Source organism: Solea solea, chromosome 8, assembly GCF_958295425.1.
Source record: "Solea solea chromosome 8, fSolSol10.1, whole genome shotgun sequence".
Lineage (NCBI taxonomy): Eukaryota > Metazoa > Chordata > Actinopteri > Pleuronectiformes > Soleidae > Solea > Solea solea.
Genome location: NC_081141.1, coordinates 18,763,291 through 18,783,080, shown reverse-complemented (window position 1 = coordinate 18,783,080; position 19,790 = coordinate 18,763,291). Strand labels below are relative to the sequence as shown.

Below are 19,790 nucleotides of genomic sequence, written 5' to 3'. Positions count from 1 at the left end.
CCCTGAAATCTCTACCAGCACCTACTCAACGCCAATTAAAAGCTGAGCCTTTTGGACTCTGAAGCTCCTTAATGAGGGTCTTCAGAGCCTCAAATCATACATTACCATATGAGAATGTGATCTGTATCACATATCAAATGATAAATAATAAAAAAATATTGTGTATTTTGCAGTGAAATACGGAATTCTTTTAATACAGTTCATGTTGTAACTTATTGTGCCAACCCAGATGGTCCACTGTCCGTATTTTATTCATATTGCTCTTTTCTAATCATCTTAACACGCATCACTTGTAGGAAAAACAATGCCATGTATGTTCCATGAAGTCAAACGCAACAAAAACTTTCCATACAGACACATTTCACTGTTTTTTTTTGTGCCTCATAAATCAACCGCAATCATGTCGAGTCCGGTAACTCAGCAAGCGAAATAAACCTGGATATTACACAAGACCTTAGCCTTGAACAGTGTAAAAGGAAGCTTCGGTATGAGAATCACACACAAACACAATGAATACCAGGCTACTATATAAGCCTGTATTCCTTTTTTTCCCTCAAGACTCAATTCATATAGAACAAAGGGGAGAATATACAATAGTCTGTCAACAAGGTCATCACAGATGTATGGGGTCAATTCAAGTTACCTGTCCTCCATTGTACTGATGCATGGAATTCAAGTAAATGACGATGCAAATGTTTCCTTCAATTGGATTTATTTTTATTTCATTTATTTATTTAACCTTTATTTAACTAGAGAAAAAAACACACTGAGATTAAAAATCTATTTTTCAAGTGTGTCACAGTTACAAACAAACTAAGCACAAGGTGACAGACAAACCATCAGCAGCCATACATACTACACAAAACTACAACTATATGCCTGCAGTGGCATCTGAAAGGTCGAGTAACCCTTTAACACCGAGCGGAAGTTTTTATTTTTTGGACATTGAAACAAAGACAAAAATTTTTTTTTTTTCTTAAATATGTTTACATATAGGTTTTAACACAAAATCTGGTGTCCGTGTACAACTACAGTGTTTTTTTGTCCTCAATAACCTTAAATTGTTAATAGACCATTTTAACATAACATGCAGTACATTTTGAAAGTATTGAAAGTTAAAATGGGCAAAGCACTTACTCACAGGATCATTTTCTGGCCGTTTTATGGTTAAAATAAGCAAAAAGAAAAAGAAAAAAAAAAAGGGTTAAGGACACACACCCAGAGCTGAGTGTTTATGAGCTGCTGGAAATGCTAAAGAAGCCTCATAGGTACAGCCTGCACCAAATAGTGGTCCGAGCTAATAATAGACATTTTCGAGAGTCGACCAGTGCAGACTGCAGAAGCATCAGCTTCAGAATGTGAAACGCACGCTCCAGCTGGTTCATCCTTTTGGCTGCAGTGGAAACAAGGAAAGTGACCTCTGTAACGCAAGGCCTTTGCCTGCTACATATAAAGTATATAGAGTGAATACAAAAGGCCTATACATGAAAACTAAACTATATATTTTTTTTATTTTAAACCAATTATACACTTACACAAACATAATTATAGGCAGTAGATTGAATTTTGCCAATAATCCCTCCTGAATAATACACACTGGACCAATAAACTGGCCAATTTTAAAGTCAAAATGAAGCCAACTCCATGGCCTCAGTGTGAATTCAAGTGGGGTGAAATCATTCAGTCATCACTTTTCCCTTCATCAAATTTATTCCCCCTCTCTCCCGCTCTGCGCGAGAACTGTGATTAATTACTAACCCTGCAGTCTTTGCCATTTCGCACCCCGACGTCCAATATCTTCCTTCCCTCCCACTCGTTAAACATTACTATCCTTGGCTTTTTCAGACTTCCTGCTTCTTTTCACCTCGCGACACGATTACTTATTTTTCCTGGAGTGCAAAACATTTCAGGAAGCAAAATCTTTACAGTAGAGAGTCATTACTCTCTCTCTCTCCTTCCTCTCCACCTACAGTACTGTCCTACCTGTTCTCTTCTGGGGGGGGGGTGGGGGGGGGTGGTGAGGAAAATGCTGTGTGCATGGATAATTCTGGAACATAGCAAAGCGATATTTCATCCCCACGCGCGCACAATGGACACACAAAACATGCCCGCTCAGCAAAGCAGTGCCTATATTCATTAGCCACTGAGAAAGCTGTGTTCAGATGAATCAAAGCAAAGTGCTTACATGTAAGCTTGTCGTTACGGAGTAAAATATAGCGCGTTCCTTGTTACAGTTGGTTCGGAGCCAAACGAGAGAGGGGGAAAATACTCCCATGTGCTGTACTGTACCCAGCATGTCTATTGTGCAGAGTGTATTTTTATATGAATCACACAGAATAGAAGTTAACCGGAGAGTACAGCGAGTAGTTTGGGGCATGTGTCTGTGTGCTTTGCATGTTTTTCCCTGGGCGCAGTACACAGTGAATTACATCATGTCTACAGCAGGAGAAGAGGCAACCCAATCCTTTCTATACCGCATGCTAAATCCCCTTATTCACAGCATCCTGGATTACAATGTCCTCTTTCAAAAACACGCACAACTCCTGTGTTTGTGTGTGTGTGTGCGCATGAGGCGTAGACGTAAGCCTGAGAGGTAAAAAGTTACAGCGGTGATTATAGTAATTATGGTTTCAGGTTTTTGCATATTCCTTCAGATGGACCATTAGATTACCAGACAGTTTGGCACAGAGAAAGAGGGAGGGGAAAAGAAAAGAGTTACTGTTGGGGTGAGGGAGGGAGGAGTTGGATTGAGGGCACAAGGAAGAGTGAAAGAGAGGGAGAAACTGGCAGAAAGGATGTAAAGGGACAAATAGAGGGAAAGAGATTAACAAAGGAGGAGAGAAAGTAGTGGTGACAGATACAAAGAAGAGAAAGACTAATCCTACAGGCAGCTTCCCAGTGCTGCTCACTCTGCTTGCTCCTCCTCCTCCTCCTCCTCCTCCTCCTCCTCCTCCTCCTCCTCCTCCTCTCTCCACATTAGAGTTGCATGGGCTTTTACAGTGTGGCTTTGTTTCTTATCAAAAAAGGAGCATGAATGTCAAGTTCTCCAAAAAAAAAATAAAAAAGAGAAAAAAAAAACCTTTCATTACTTTTCTTCTTCTCCTCCTCTGCCACTTCACTCTTTCACAATTATTAAGTCTGCCTGTTTCGGCTCCTACTGTGTCTTCTCCTCCTCTTCGTCCCATCTCTCAAAAGCAGCACAATGGATATAACAAGCTTTACATCAAAACAAAACAAAAAGGAACGGGGGTCCCAGACTTGTGGACACGACGCCTCTTCTTCCCTCAATGGCAGCTTAATTACATATTCATGGCGACACAAATAAGACTTTGTTGCTCCAACACACAAACACGCCACTCAGCCGCAAAACACCCAGCACCCATCTGCCGGGCGTGTGTCTGCCCTGGAGGAATTGTCTGGAACACAATGCGTGCGCCGACTGTCTTTATATTTATGTTTGTTAAAGGAGCGACACCTTTACAACGCTGTGGCTCATAAGTTTCAGATAAATCTCCGCTGGCGTGAATCCAAACAAAACGCCAGTGACGGACACGGGGGGGGGGGGGGGCAGGACAGCGGCGGAAGTTGGTTTCTGCCAGACAGACGGCGGGAAAACAAAAAAACTAAACAAAAAAACGGTGTCGCCGTTAATCGCTCGTCTCCAGTAAGCGCAGTGTGCCGCTCGTTGTTTTTGAAGCAAATAAACCAGCGCCAGCTATTTACTGGAGGTTTTACGGTGTCAAATAAAAAGAATATACGGACCATGAAAAGTCTAAGCTGCCAACTGTGGATAGAGGCAAGGCCTTAAAACAAAGAAATGCACGGTGAGAACAGCTGGCGCGGTGCGGAGCTCCTTTTCTCTACCTGTCGCCTCTTTCTTCGTTACTTCTATTTAAGTACCATCTAACTGCACTGGACCCACACACAAGTGTGTGTGTGTGTGTGTGTGTGTGTGTGTGTAGGCAAAATCCCTCCCCTCCCCTCCCCTCCCTCTCTGACTGATGAGTTTCTGTGACCACACACACAATGTCCTGCTGCTTGTGAGCTCCATTCAGAAGGGCAACAATATGTCCACTGTTTGAGTCACACTCTAATTAAACAGCGTAAATCTAGCAAGAGAAAGGGACGGAGGAGGGAGAAAAGATGAACAGAGCGCACGGGGTGGGACGGAGAGAGAGAGAGAGAGAGAGAGAGAGGGACGAAAGCAGGGCAGAGAGATGATGGACAACAGCATGGACATCAGAAATCAGACATTTTCTTTTCTAAAGTTGTTGATTCCATGCTAAATCACATCAATAAAAGCTTTTTCTAAAATGATTCACTACCACTCGTCAGATATCCTCGATCTGTCAAGATGCCCAGACGGCCACGGCCCACACAAATATAAATCATAACACTCTGATCGACAGTCTGCCAATAGGATCAAACATTTTCATTTATTTATTATTATAAACTAGAAACTAACATTTCTACTAACATTTGAACTCTGCATGTCTGTGCACTTTTTTCAAAGCAAAACTTTTGCAAATGAGTCATTAGCACTTATTTGTAGCCTGTCTGCAAAACTGGAGACATCGCTTATTTGTTTGTTTTTGACTTCACAGGGCCCGTGTGCAGTACCTTCACGGCCCATCAGAGGGCCGCACGCCACACTTTGGGAAACACTGCCCTGTAGCGGAGCACAATAATCCAACTCAAAAGACAATGAAAAGAGAGTGCATGTGAATCCTAGATGATAAGAATAAAACATTTTTTAAGCAGATCATCATTTCTGCAGTGCACAGCTGGAAGAGACCAGTGGGAACAATAGAGTCTGCCATTGATTGGGAACAAACCGCTACCTCTCAGAACACCCACCCCAGAGACGCACACACTCACAACTTACTGAAACAAAAAATTACACCCCCCCTCCAAATGAGACCTTGGGCATGAAAAATTCATAAACCCAGATCTTTACATGAAACTCGAGAAGGAATTAGGCCCGACAGCGGGGGGAGACGCTGGAAATCACTCTCACAACACTTACAGCTTTACTTTTCCCAAGCTCAAGCAACGCGGATGTTCACGTCAACGCAGAGCCCAACATGCAAAGTGAGCCGCACACACACACACGCACACACACGGTGCATTCTTTGTCTGTGCTGTTCCTGGGTTTTCCCCCGTGGAGAGCGAACGTGGTAAACGGTGCGAGTGGTGTGTCGACACAGCCTTCGAAAACACACTTTTCTCGCAGAGTTTTCTCCCCACAAAGCCGAAAAGGGGGTTAGCATTTAGGTAATTGCCGAGCTGTTTTTGCAAAACATATATGAACTACACAGAGTTGGATGAACAAGCTCCAGCACATATGAAACTTCAGACCGTGTCTATGAAATGTGACGACTAAGAAACAAACTGTTGCCTCTTTATCACTAAAACTAGCAGATAACCCTGGGATTTTTTAAACCCAGATGAAGCAGCCACACACAAAAAAGATGATTAATACCATTCCTACAGCCAATAGTTGATCTTTTATATGATTTCACAGATGCAACACAAACAAAATGAGTCGTGGGGAAGCAAAAAATGACATTGTGATAACGTTGTGTTACTAATTTGCATCTTTCCCAATGGGAGCTGAAGCTGATATAATTGGTGGAAAAGGACACAAAACAGTGTGTTAAAGACTGTCCAAGCACACGTGCACGTTTCAGTGCGCTCGCACACACAGAACAGAGCATTGTTTGATCACAGAAATATCTTGCTGTGTGTGTGTCTGTCAGTCGGCTTGTCAAGTTTTAGAGGAGCGATGAAAGCTGGTACAAACCACCCAGAGAGATTTTTTTTTTCCCTCATCCATTCATCCTTTCTCTCCGCTGCAGAAACAGCATCAAGTTTGCCACATCAAACCCGCTCGGCCAATCACACTGTCCTGGTGTGAGTAGCACAGCTAATCAAAAAGTCGGCCCCATTTTTATTTTTTTTTTTTCCTTCCTTCTTTTTTTTAATTCCCAATAATTCCCAGCTGTCCCTCGACATGCACTGAACCCTGCGTGGTTGCAGTGCACCGTGGGACAAGGATCGGAGAATAAAAGGGGGGAGACAGCGTGAAAGCTCTGGCAATATCATAACGCCAAGTGTGTGTGCGTACAGTACACACACACACACGCGAAATGAGACACCATGTGTGCTCTCGCTCGAGCCAAGTTCACGCGCACATGTACAAAGTCGCACACATGCACAACTCGCAGCAGCACCTTCGGGTACATCTTCACACCTCTGCACCAGCAGGTTGACAAATAAACACCTACACACCAGCCCTCTCCTGTAAGGACAAGTGAGCTCTAACACAGACGCACATACACTCACACGTTTCCCCCTAAGGCTGTCAAGATTTAAACTCTATAGAAGAACAATAGAAGTGTGTAAATATACAGAAAACAAAAGTATGTGACGGAAATGAATGTTAAGACAATGAACTGTGAAACGACAGAGACGGATAAAGGCTACAAGCCAACACAGTATTTCACCCTAACAACCTACAGCAGCTTAAACCTTTAGAAATCTTTAGAAATCGTAACAAACAAGAGGACTTTTCAGACCTTCAATTGTAACACCCACTTATTTTAGTTCAAATGTGAGCTAATGGGTTTTTTTAATAGGCCCAAAGGCTTAAAGGGTGGGACACTCGAGCTGGCATGAGAGGATCTCATCCAGCACTCACCTCTCATTGTCTGTGCACGTGTCAGTGACTACATGAACACACTCCAAGTTCATGATTGAATTCTGAGGAGGAACTTGACTTTAAAAACAGGAGGTGATCTGAGTTAAATCCACTTCACCATCGCCGTGGACGTCGTTAGTCCTAATCTGAAGAAAAACAAAACGTCGGCTTTCAAACTGACCTAAAGCAAACAACGCACGTGGCATCTGTAGTTTTAAAGGAGGAACGGCTGTTTAATGAAGTGGGAATTGAATCAGGCGCCGATGCACAGAGGGGATCAGCTACGTAAACAAAGCAATCCGCCCCCCCCCGCTGTTAGGTCAATGTGTTTGTGTGTTTTTGCCCCATTCAATAGAGCAACTAATGGGCTGACTCCTCACACAACAAAGACACAACTTCAGAGACGCGAGTCAAGTTGTTCGGAACAGAAACACAACAGATTTGATATACACACACACACACACATATATATATATATGTATATATATATATATACACACACATATATATATACACATATACATATATACATATACATACACACACACACATATATATATATATATATATATATATATATACTGTATATGTATACAATGAGGGGGAAGCTGTACTTCTAGATGCAGGTAGCAAGGTGTAATTTATCAGACTTAGGTGAGACACTGCTCAAATCATGTCCCTAAATTGCAACATATTGATTCAACAGTGAACCAATAGAGAACGGTCATAATGAATATTGTTGGGTGGAGCTGAAACACTCGTCCCCAAGGCATCAGGAGAAATGTCCAGCACAAAAAAAGAAAAAACAAACAGCACACTGAAAGGCGACAACGACACTCCACTGTAAGTGAAGTTACAGGCTCCTTTCAGAGGCGTTCAAGTGGAATATTTGTTATATAATGCAGCGTAAAGACTGGAGCGACACATAACCCTCGCAGGGTGTTAGAATATTAGATTTAATAAGGGATGAAATCCACGATAAGTGGCCACGATGAGGTCAAACTCGAGTCAGCGAGGCCATGGGGGGGACAAGGTGAATTAATCAGCTTGATAAAACAACACAAGGGTTTTAGCCATTAACGCTGGAGGATGAACATGAACAAGTTCTCCCTCAGAGAAGGTCACCGAGAGTGTAAAAGGGAAAAATCATGTCTCTGTCTTTTCCCCCCCCCTCAGTGTTTCCAGGGAGCAGCAGCATTATTGCACTGTGAATGTCACACACACCTCACAGCAAATTAAAATAAAGAGCCTTACAGTTTTTAATACGCCTGTTATTCCACAACACAACACCTGATCATTGTTACCAGCATTGGTACAGTCCTGTGTGCTCTCTCTCATCACATAATGACACATCATCGTTGTTATTGCGTGTGTTATTTTTAACTTAAGGTGCAGGACTCTGCTGCTTCTGCTGCTGCTTCTCTGCATAATTGCGTTTCATACGCTTCTGGTGGCGGAAAGTGTTTGTGACTTTCTGATCAATTTTCCAATCGGAGGCAGTGAAGCGTCGCCTCTATTTGGCAAAGTGCTCTGCAGTGAGACATGACCACAGTCTCCTCCACTGTCCTCACCTTCATCCTAAACAAATCAAAAAGACGACGGCGGTGTTGGATGAAGATTGGACCTCAACTCCCTCAGTGTTCCGCGGGACTTTATTTCTGTCCTCAGCGGGGACACACGTTATTCATCCTTTACTGAAGCAGCCGTGTGTGAAAGGCACAGGTTTTTGGGTTGTTTTTTTCTACGTTAATTAGTATTTAATGGTCGTTTCCCGCAGCTGCGAGTTTGGTTTGTGCAAAGGGAGGCAAAGGAATGCGCAGAAATGCACGTGATTTACACCCAAAAGCACCAGCTGTGTTGAAATGACATATGGCAAAAGGAACAGACAGATGTGAGAAAGTACGCACGCCGAGCTGCCAACAACGCACACAAACACTTGGACATCATCGGATTGAACTCGTGTCTAAGTGTGGAAGAGGAGACTCAGCTCGGGTCTTACCTTGGGAGACTCCTTGGTGTACGAGCACCAGGAGGAGCAGGATCCCCTGCGTGGTGCACATCCTCGCCGAGCCGCTGCCCTCGTGTCCTATTCCACTTCTCTGTCCACTTTTTCCCATGACACGCGACGCGTGGAACACATACACGCACACAACTCCTCCTCGGTCCACTTCGGGGGATATACTGGGATAAACTCCCCCCGCTTCGTCCGTCCACCAAACGGGTCTGCTGCCGGTCCAAACCAAAACCCTAAAGTCCAAAAAAAAAAAGAAAAACCCACAAAAAACGATGTGAATGTGTAAGTAGAGCCGCGAGTCCGAGTCCCGCGTGTGTGCAGGCGCAGGTTAAGCTGCGAGGTGGTGTGGGAATAACCACGGGGTCTGTGTGTCTGTGAGCTCGTGTCGGCGGCAGCACTGACTCTGCTCTGCTCTCCTCCTCTGTGTGTGTGTGTGTGTGTGAGAGAGAGAGAGAGAGAGAGAGAGAGAGTGAGCGCGCGCGCTCTCTCTCTGCGTAAACGGGAGGCTGGAGAGAGAGATGCCACCGCCCTCTGGCTACCACACTAGACCCTCAGTCTCTCTCTCTTCGTACATCAGTAACACAAAAACAGGATGGAAATGAAATCACCATGTCTGAATTGAGTCTGTCTTTTTTTCTCACACTCATTCCTTCACATTTAAGACTTAAAACAATCTTCTCCGTATTTAATTAACAGACATTAATGTATATGCTGTTACTATAGTTTCATAGTTGTGGGGTTTTGTGTGTGCCGTATTTCTGCGACTTCCCTACGAACACACAACGTTAGTTACAACCAAACCAAAACACGTTCTGAGAACGTTGTCCAGAGTGCGCTCCGGTGCGTGCGCCAGTGTCAGAGCTGCGGGTGCTCAGCAAAAGCAGCCTCGTCTCCCCGTGAGCTCACCGACTGATGTCTGCCCCCTGACGGCCATGTCTGCTCCATCTGCAGGAGGATTCACTCACTACTGAGTGCATGGTAGATATAAGCTCCGCTCCATCATCCACTTTATTCCAGACAGAGGCGCAGAGACACAAATGCAGGGCCGGACCAAGCCTTAATGGGGCCCGGAAGCAAAATTTGATTCAGGGGCCCCCTTTTAGATGCCAATCATAAAGAATTCTGCACAGGTGTAGCTGTGTTGCGTGTATAATGCCAGTGTCAGCATCCAGATAAAAGAAATGGATTTAATGGTACCATGATAATGACTTGAAAAAATATAAATTAAATATGAACGCAAAACTAAAAATGAAAGACAAATAACTTATACAGCGCCTTATTAATTTGCAAAAAGGCGAAACTGCACAAAAGACAGTGATAAAGATGTGAATAAAAAATGGAACTGTGAAAAAGATTGCAAAATGGTTTACTTACAAAACATGTTAAGAACGGAGTAAAATGTGCAAAAGACCAACAATCTCAACTCATACGTGTGTGTCTGCAGCGCACGTCTGGCTCACATAACTCTCAACAGTGTCACCGCACACTCTTGAGCTGCACAGCCTGGATCATGCATTGTAAATGGCAATAGTAAAATATGTGCTGGGTGCCATTTGTCACCACAGCAGCCCCACAGCTCAGTGACTACCAGTGGAAGTAGCTGCTACCCACAGGGACCTGTAAAAGCCTTTTTATTCTGCCACTTTATTGGGAATGGGAAAGCAATAAGTAACACAAGAAACATATGGTACACTTGGATATGGATCAGCACTTACACTAGCAGCAGTCAATGGCGTTGGGGTTTTCACAGTTCCACATGGTAGTAGAGATAATATATATATATACATACACTGCCAATGGCTTAATGGTGAATTTCCTGTTTACGTAGTCAAAGACGGTTTATTAAAAAAAAAAAAAAATCAAACTTTCAGTTTCACTCAAGTCAAATGCAGCAGTTATTTTAACAGTATGAACTTGTTTCCTCTTCCTCCTCCTCCTCCTCCTCACTTTTAACAGACTTGGCTGTTATTTCCACCACTGGGAGTGTGAGAGGTGCAAAGATTATAAGTGCCATTAGACATTGTGGTGTGTGAGTATGTGTGTACATGTCATTGTGAGGACATGTCGATGTTGATATAATAGATCAAATATTTAAAAAAAAGGAACATAGTCTTCAGGGTTCCTCCTGAAGGAAGTGACACAGAAAGGTTTGAGTTTGGATTAGGTTACAGTACGTCATGACCAGTTGGTTGTGAAGATATTTTTAGCAGATCCTCACAAATTCAAGTAGCATTTGAAGGGTCAAGGCTTGTTTTTTTGTTTTTTTTGGAATACAGATTAGGTAAACAGTGTCTACAGTGTGAATATCCTCATAATTATAGAAAGAAAACTGTGTCTGTATGTGTGTGTGTTTTCCCCAACAGATCTACAATACTTTTAACTAACCTCCCAAAGGACCTAGTCACACTGTCTTCATCTCTGGGCCCGTTCCATCAAAGACAATCCAACATCTCTTTATTCATGTCTATCATTATAAGAGAGATAGATATTGTGTATGTAGACGGCTGAACATGTTTGCACATTGATTGCCTTTGCCTGTAACGTGTATCATCAAAGACACAAGTGATAATGAGACAGAAGACAGTGTGGAATATGACGCTAGAAGAAGAAACACCACCACATGGTAGAATAACACAAACTGGAAATGTACTATATACACAATGCAAATGTTCCATATAGTTTTAGTACTGCCAAGCCCAGATAAGTGCTAATTCTTAAAGAAATTGTTCCATATTTTAGTTACTAAACTAAATCACTTTCTCTATGAGAGATTACATGAACATCTCCCAACCAAGCTCATATCAGGCTGTGTGCAGTGACTCGCTAAAGTCCTGTTGTCACTGTCAGTTTGCCAGGCAACCATGGAGACTACAGGACAGGCCCAAGTACTATACAGTATATAAAGATGGATGACACGTCAGCTCCCTGAATAGTAACGCCAAAGCATAACACAACCCCCCTTGTGTGGCACATAGGTCAGGAACCCTATCCACCAACGTGTTAGCAAAAGGCACCTGGCTCTCGCTGGGAAACCAAATTAGTTTGGCTTTAATTAGTTATTTGATGAATAAAAGGTGGTGAGACAAAAGGTTAACTCAGTGTGTCCATAGTGTCCATCCTTATATACAGACTTTCTGTCATCATTAAGTAAAGAATATACAACATGTTCATTGGTGAACTTTAGAAGGAGCAGGACTTTGGGATTCAACTGCAGTTTGTAAGCAAAGCTAAGCCAAGTTAAACAACTACCAGCAGTGGTTTTAATCTTATTCTCCATATTCCATCCTCCATACATGTAACTGAATACGACAGCTACAGTAAAACCACAGATAAATTCCACCGATAGACAAAAGGATTACATTTAAAACGGACTGAAAGACAATTTCACATGCACTGTAGGCGTTTCAATGCATTTGTGTTAGGTTAAGATTCTGATCCCAGTGCTGTGACATTAACCTCTGAGGGGATTAATGGCACAAATCCTGGCCCGAGCCTAAACCAACTTGCCAAGATGAATGTAAATCTGATTAAATTGCCTGAGTTATCACTGTGACAGGACCCACGTGTAAGCTTTTTTTGTTCAACGCTATATAACAACAGGTGTTTGTTTTTCTCACTGGTGCACATGCTCTGAACTACAGTTAACTACGACTATACTGCGGGAAGCCTCGCTAAACTAAAAAAGATTGTACAACTATATTGGGTTCACAATGAGCAGCCAGCACACAGCACTTAAACGTTGACCGAGTCCAGTTATTCATGAATGTTAACTTGTTTTCTAGTAATTTATAGATCTGGAAATACTATATATGACTATAAACATTTAGAAATACTAATATGCGCCAGTCCCTTCGTATTGGTTTTTCGTTACCATGTGTGCCTTTACCTGCATTATCTCTAACACATATTACAACAGACAGCGGGCCCCACAGGGGGTGACTGGGTTTAGTCTCTTTAAGCAGTTACATAATGGCCCCCGGTTCATGTTTTAATCAGTGAATAGATGGTTGTGCCCAGGGACGAATAATCACATCTATAACATTCTAATCTAATATCCAGCTACATTCAAGTGGATTAGACCGAGGCAGCGAGGGAGAGGAGGGGCACAGGTGGTACACCTCGACGCGACTGTTCGTAGGAGGATTTATTTGTGGGTTATTTTGAGATCGAGAAAATGAGAAATCATGTTCCTCTCTTCTGAGTTTGCACGTGTACGTGTGTGTGTGCGTGTGCGTTCCTGTTAACCTTCTCTAGCAAAGACACACAGAGCACAATATCAATCCTTTCAGATCACTTTTGATTTGAGTTGTTTGGCAGGTTGCTTGATGATGAGTGCGGACAATTTCATTCCATAGATGGCTGTGTGTGACCTGCGCCGAGTGCTGCTGAACACTGGGTACAACATCACTGAGGGAACAAAAGTGAATCATGAGATTTATCCAGACAGACAGATGGACGGATGGAAACTCAGACAGACAAAGAGAGACAGAATCTATCGGAGTTCAAATTAAATTGCTTCCTCTCACACACACACACACACACACACAGAGACACTGACTCACACATCTGTAGGATTATCAGGAAAAACAAAATGCACTTTCTGCAATAAATGAAATTGAAAATCCGAATCGAAGTCAGCATGTGACCTCACGGGCAGTAAAGGCTGCACTTCACATTCATCATGAGACGTTTTGTGGCTTCTCGTTGTCTTTATTTAGCAAACTATAATCTGCGTAATGGTCCACGGACACAAACAGTGCAGAACAAAGCATGTAGAAAATCAATGGAATGTTCATTTCTTGATTGGACGTCGGACTCTTTATCTTTGTCACGCCGCGACATCGTTCACTGCATCTTAATTCTTTTGTGACGATTAAACACGAAAGCCAATAAAAACCCGTCAGGTCAGTAGAAGCAGGCCATGGGGGTCAAACCATTACGAAGAAAGATTTTCAATATCATTGTTGTTATTTTTGTTCCATGCTCTATGAACTGCACGTTTTGTGAACATCAGTAAAGAGTGAAGGAATAATGCTCGTGAATCTCTCTGTGATTGGAATGCCGTTCCGCAGGAAGTCCTGAGGTTCTACCGTAATGACAAGTATATGGGCGCAAAGCTCTATTTCATGGCTTTTCCGGTTATCCATCCATCTGTCCTCTACTGCTTTATCCTCCACATGAGGGTCGCGGGTGGCGCTGTGCCGATCTCAGCTGACAAAGGGCAAAAGGAGGCGGTCACACCCTGGACAGGTTGCCAGTCCATAGTTTTTGAATTTTCTAGATATCACAAACGGTGTTAGAGTTACATTAACGAGGAGTACGTGTGCCAAATCCTGTCGGCGACTGGTGACAGAAGTGTTAAAGGTCCAGTGTGTAAGAATTAGTGCCATATACAGTATTGGTGAGATGGCAGATTCAAACAAATAAAGGACTCTGCCGATCACAATTCTCTTTCCCCCAAGTCTATCAGGGAAGTTCAGCGGCTTCTGTATGTCTTCAATGTTGGTTTTGATTTGTTTGAGTAGTAGAGACACAGGCTTCTTCAGCAACAAGGTGGCAGAAAAGGAATTAAATTACATATGGAAGGCTAATCTAGGTCTATAAGAACCACATTATTTGCATTTTAATGTGATGATACACTTATATAAACATTCTTATTCTTCTGCCAATCAAACCCTCCTAAATGTCACACACACTGGACCATTAAATGTGCAGTATGTAAAAGTGTTTAAGTGATGAAGTTGTTGCAGCTGAATATCCCTTCCCTTCCAAGTGTGTTGGAGAACCTGGTGGCCTGCTATAATTATAGAAGGCTCATTCTGGCATCATGAAAAACAACAATTCATACAAATGAGTGATTGCTGTGTTAATTATTGTATCTTTCAATTTCTGCCAGATGTAAGTTTCACCTAGATTTTTTCACGCTGGACCTTTTGAAGGACACTGCTGTTCATGCCACTCATGACCATTTACTGATTTAGCTTGGATTACGTGCAAGCTGGACACAAAAAAATATTTACAAAAAAGAAGCAATAGCAATCCTTTGTTGGTCACAGCTCTGTGGGGAGTAAAAGCTGAAGGGGACCGGGACAAAGCCAGAAAGCAATGAGATTTCTGCTGCGGTCAATCTGCCAGCTACTACACCAAAAGATGTTTTGGACCCACATTTTGGGTTGTAAAATTCATTCCTCCACCAGATTATAATGTTGCGTCCCTGCTACACTTGATCAAATATTGTCTGAAGTGGTCATGGGCAATTTACTTAACTGTTCGCCAATGGAATCTTAATGAAACTATAGTCCAGCACCACAATCATCACACCAACATAGGAATATAAATGTCCAATGCAAGAAAGAACAACGCAGATCAATCAAGAGTTTTCCCTCCTCTCCTCAAGTGAAACCTAGAAAAGCTCGTCTGTTTCATGCAGCTAGATTATGCCACAGGAGACAGTGTTTCCTTACAACAACATTATTTAAATAATTTCACTCATCTACAGTGGCAGAGACTCACGAGTGATGGAGGAAGCAACAGTATCCCAGCGGGTCTGGAACAGTAGGCTGGCATGTATGTGAAAATGCTTCTATCTTGTCATGTCTGTGGCCACACATGCTCAACAGAAGGTTGGTCCTGCTGAAAGCTACTATTTACGAACAGCCCTTTTCCTCTTGCCAAATGTGAGTTCTGGTGTGAGCAAAGACAGTTTCCTGTTTGAAGGAGAAACTTTTAAGCACAGCTGTAGGACCTTTATCAGTTTGGAGCCATGTAAGCCAGAGGTGGACCAAAGGAGAAGACGCGGGAGGATCCATGAAATCCCACAGACTGGACTACATGGGATGCATTAACACTTACTGAACTCAACAAGTTAATCTCGATTCCCCTGAGAAAGACAATAAATTACATCCAAAACAAGGATTCTGCAAGTACTAGTAGACATTAAAAGCTCCCTAGAAAACACTGCTGTGTCACGGCCAAACAACATCCTCTGTTACACCACAGCCATTTGTCAACATAAAATGGTAGACGAACGCCATCTGCCACTTCTGCCAATCATAGAACTGTATGCTACCCGACCGTCAGTCAGTGGGTGGTCCCACTTCTTTGCAGCACACACAAGGCGAAGAAGAATTTGATCACAGAACACAAAGTTGTTCCAGATTGGGTTTGTTTCCGCGTTTTAAAACTCCAGTGTAGAACCCCTATCCTCCCCTGTGGACTTCTAAGTAATTACAAAAACAATGTGGTCAGCTGGTCTGGTGAGTCTGTCTCACTTAAGCCATGTGCACAGACAAGAAAACAATCAGCACTGCGTGGACTCAATAGACAATGGTTTGAATGTAGCATTTAAAGGCACTGTTATGCACTTCAGTTTTAAGTGTCAATCTGTCCACAAACTTTGGTTCTGTTTCATGTGTCAAAAAAAGACTGCACCCAAATCCATGAGATGTATTTGACAGCAAACAACGCTGCGGTAACACATAAACAACTGATTCATCATTTTTGTTGTGTGCTTTCCGGTACTTTTGTGTTTCAAGATGCTTTTGAGACTATTTTTTAAAACCAGAAGATGAAAACCATGCTTTGTTTTGTTTTTTTAAAATAGCCACCCACGTGAGGACTGGAACCGGACAGATTTGCTGATCTGAGGGTGGAGTTTACAAATTCAAGGAACCTTAAATTTGACTAACTGCACACTCAGTTCAGATAGATTTCAGCCTCTGTGGGAGTGACTGCGGTTTTCTCAGCCTTACCAGTAAGCATGTTTTCTGATCATGTGCTTTGATGTGTTGCTTGCGGAGCTAAAATGAGAGAGGTGTCATCACGCTATCCCCTTCTTTAGATCTCCTCAGCTAAATTTCCCCAGAGAAATTCTCTTGTACCTTTACAAATGAAACTTCAAATTGATAGTGTGTATGTGTGGGTGGGTGTGTGTGTGTGTGTGTTGTGTGAGTGTGTGAATAAAACTTTTCCCATCTTGCCATTGTTGCTGACACACAAGACTAGAAACAGTCTACAAGAGCTGGGCCTTCAAACTCTTACCACATTAACTAACAAAAACATTTGCTAACGGACAGATGCAGATGTGCTCCGTGCGCCAGCAGCGAAGAGCACTTCATTCCTATTCTAGGTGTTAATGTGCTGGCAATCAGCCCAAGTGCTTTTTGATTAGCTCATTATTAATTCATGCACACCCCCCGAACCTCAAATCACACTTAATTACAACTCTGATTCCAGCAGTGACCAGTATTGATGCAATAAAATAATTAGGAGCTGCTGCGGCTGCTGCTGCTGCTGCTAGAGATAGATAGATAGATAGATAGATAGATAGATAGATAGATAGATAGATAGACAGATAGACAGACAGACAGATAGATGCTTTGCTTTTTGTCAGTATTTCATGACAGATGGTTGAGGATGTGGGTGCTCAGCATCTGTCTTCCTTTCTTTCTTTTAGTGTATCTACATGTGCAGTGAAACTTGAGTTTCGAGGCTTGATCCGTTGTGCATATTAATGTGATTTTAACAAACAAATATTGTGCAAATCAGGGTCATCGTGTCTCCTTGCCTCGGAAATTTTGTGAAAACTAAATTTCCATTGCAACTCACTCCAGCGGTTTACTTGATTTCGTAGTTTGTTCCTCGAGATTTCCTCGACAATAATCCTGAAGACATAAGTAAATAAACGATGTGCTGTTGCTGCTGCTGTCGCTGCTCAGATGAAGACAAGGGATTTTGTGAAAACCTGGCTTTTTGGAGATAAGAGTTGCTCATGTGGTGGCAGTCTGGTTGCCTGGTGTTTGCTATCCTTGCATTGCTATCTCCTCATCTGTTAGCCTGAAGATGAAAGAAAACAGTTTGCAGCTACCTACTGGGACCCCGTAACACATTAGTGATGACTGCCACGGCCTTCAAAGACTGCCCGTGTCTGTGTGTGCAAGACAAAGTGAGTGACTACATGCACGCACACACATGTCCATTTAAGCATTACTGGGCCCACTATGTGTGTGTGTGTGTGTGTGAATGTGTAAGCGTGTGCACATGTGCATGCTTGCTGACATTCTAAAGAGGTGTAAGGTCAGGGGTCATGTCAGCCCAACTCAGCTGTCACCCCCTGAGCTCTTTATAAAATCCCTCACAGCTCTTTCAGCTGCTGTTTGAACATCATCAATCTGACGAAGCCTGTAAACCTCAAGGCCACAGCAGGCAAGAAATGTATTGTTATGCCGGACTTAATCGCTTAGAAATGCCTGTGAAAAAAAACTTTACTTGCTAAATAAAACAAAATACCAAAGGCAAGGACCAGCCAAGGTGAGACCTTACAGCTAAACTGAATTTTGTTGCATTATGGCATTTACATTTTTTTTCAGGAAGGGAGACATTTAACATGATTAAGCGCAAACGAGCTTGAGAGGTTAAGGTGAATTTAGTCATGTTTTTTGTTAGTTTCCAGACCGAAAATGGAAACACTGTTAACAGCCAAACAATCTGATCGACAGAGATTCTACAGTCCTTCCTGAAGCAGGGACGTTTAACCTCCTTATCCAAGCAAGCGCTCTTTTTCTTCTTCATCGTTTCTTTTCATCATTTAGTAAAATGACTGAGAACCAGCCTACGTCTCCACCTGTTGCTTCCTGTGTCCCATTTCTTTCTCCAGGTCCGTGTGCTTTATATCATGTATAAGCTTAGGGGTGTAAACCTCAAGACCACGCCGCCTTGTATTTATTTGGCAAGAATTGTTATGCCTGACGTAACTACTTAGAAATAGTTGCTTAATAAAAACAAAAGACCAATGGCAAGGTCCGGCCGGCATGTTTTGTTGGATTAAAAAGAATAGAAAGATAGCAGGAGGTGACGTGGATCACACTGAGTGCCCTTTGTGAAGAAGCAAGTAGTGAACTATTGTGTTAAATTCACTTTTTATAAATCGAGCTTATGTATATGTTGAACGACACAAACCATACTGTTGGCTTTCTTCTGGCATTTGGAGTGTTTTGTCAGGAGTTAGCAAGTACAACTGGTGACTCCTCGCCTGGTGCTAATGCTACAGCTAACAGTCACCAACTAACCAACAACAACAAGTAATACACACATATTTTCAGAACTTACCAGATAGTTCCACTTCCTCACTCACTTTCTGCTTAGTCGCCCCCAGTGTTGCCAACTTCTCAGTCAGGGCAGTAGCTATTGGACGTAGCGAGAAGTCGCTAAATGACGTCATCAACAGTTAGCCATGTGTTATGGAGTTGTAATGGACGCTGTAGGAGAGAGAAATAGACAAAAAGTGAGTCAAATAATACGTTTAGAACTGCAAATGAACTTTCTTCATGTTGATTCTTGTTTTTCTTAATGTCACAATTCCAAACCTCCTCCTTTATCCGGGCTTGGGACTGGAAAGTGACCCAAAAAAAGACACCACGGCAGCACCCGCTGCTCGTTGACGACGATTAAAGCGATACATGCTTTTACGAGTCTCCAAAAGTCTCCAGTAACACCAGGAAAAGTGGCAAGATTTGTCACTAGTCGCTTAAAAACACTGGAACACTGGAAGCATCTTTGCACCAACTGGCCCTGAGCACAGCAGCCATTTTGATGGTTCTTTTTTTATTTTTACAGGAATAGCACAGGTGTTACTGATCACATTAACGATGGCCCTGTTCAGTTCATGTAATTCAGTGAATCAGCGCGCACACCCTGAAACTGAGGAAGCTAAATGGAACTCAGCCATCATTTATTGATCATTTCAAAAAGAAGGGGTTAACTTGATTTCGCCTGATCACGTCATGGGTATTCTTCGTTAAAGTGCAAAGGTTTGAAGTGAACAAAACAAGCTTTGTGAATGAGTGACACATCATATTTGTGCGTGTTTGCGCTGACTTTGTTTGCATTCTCTTTGCACCAAATCATTGAGTGTAAACACACCATAATCTTCAGTTTAACTAAATAACATCAGCACAACTTCAGTCAAAATTCCATAGACACTAACGTCTTTATTTCACAGCAAATTAATTAAAAAAAAAAAAATTAATCAGATCATTAGCAGGTTTGCCAAGTTTTTGCAGTGCAACTGTGTCGCTC

General features: G+C 42.5%; 1 protein-coding gene across 3 annotated transcripts in view; it reads right to left on the bottom strand.

Annotated features, from left to right (window-relative positions):
- The window catches only part of unc5ca (unc-5 netrin receptor Ca), a 206,857-nt gene extending 187,896 nt beyond the window's left edge, over nucleotides 1-18,961 (bottom strand). For 2 of the 3 annotated variants that reach the window (XM_058637037.1, XM_058637039.1), the window contains exon 1: nucleotides 8,700-9,158. In XM_058637037.1, coding sequence (XP_058493020.1) covers nucleotides 8,700-8,817 — 118 coding nt within the window. In that variant the 5' untranslated portion in view covers nucleotides 8,818-9,158. Of the gene's footprint in view, nucleotides 1-8,699; nucleotides 9,159-18,821 lie in introns of those variants that run through there. The other variant, XM_058637038.1, reaches the window with a different exon arrangement.
- Between the last annotated feature and the right edge of the window lie 829 nt (nucleotides 18,962-19,790).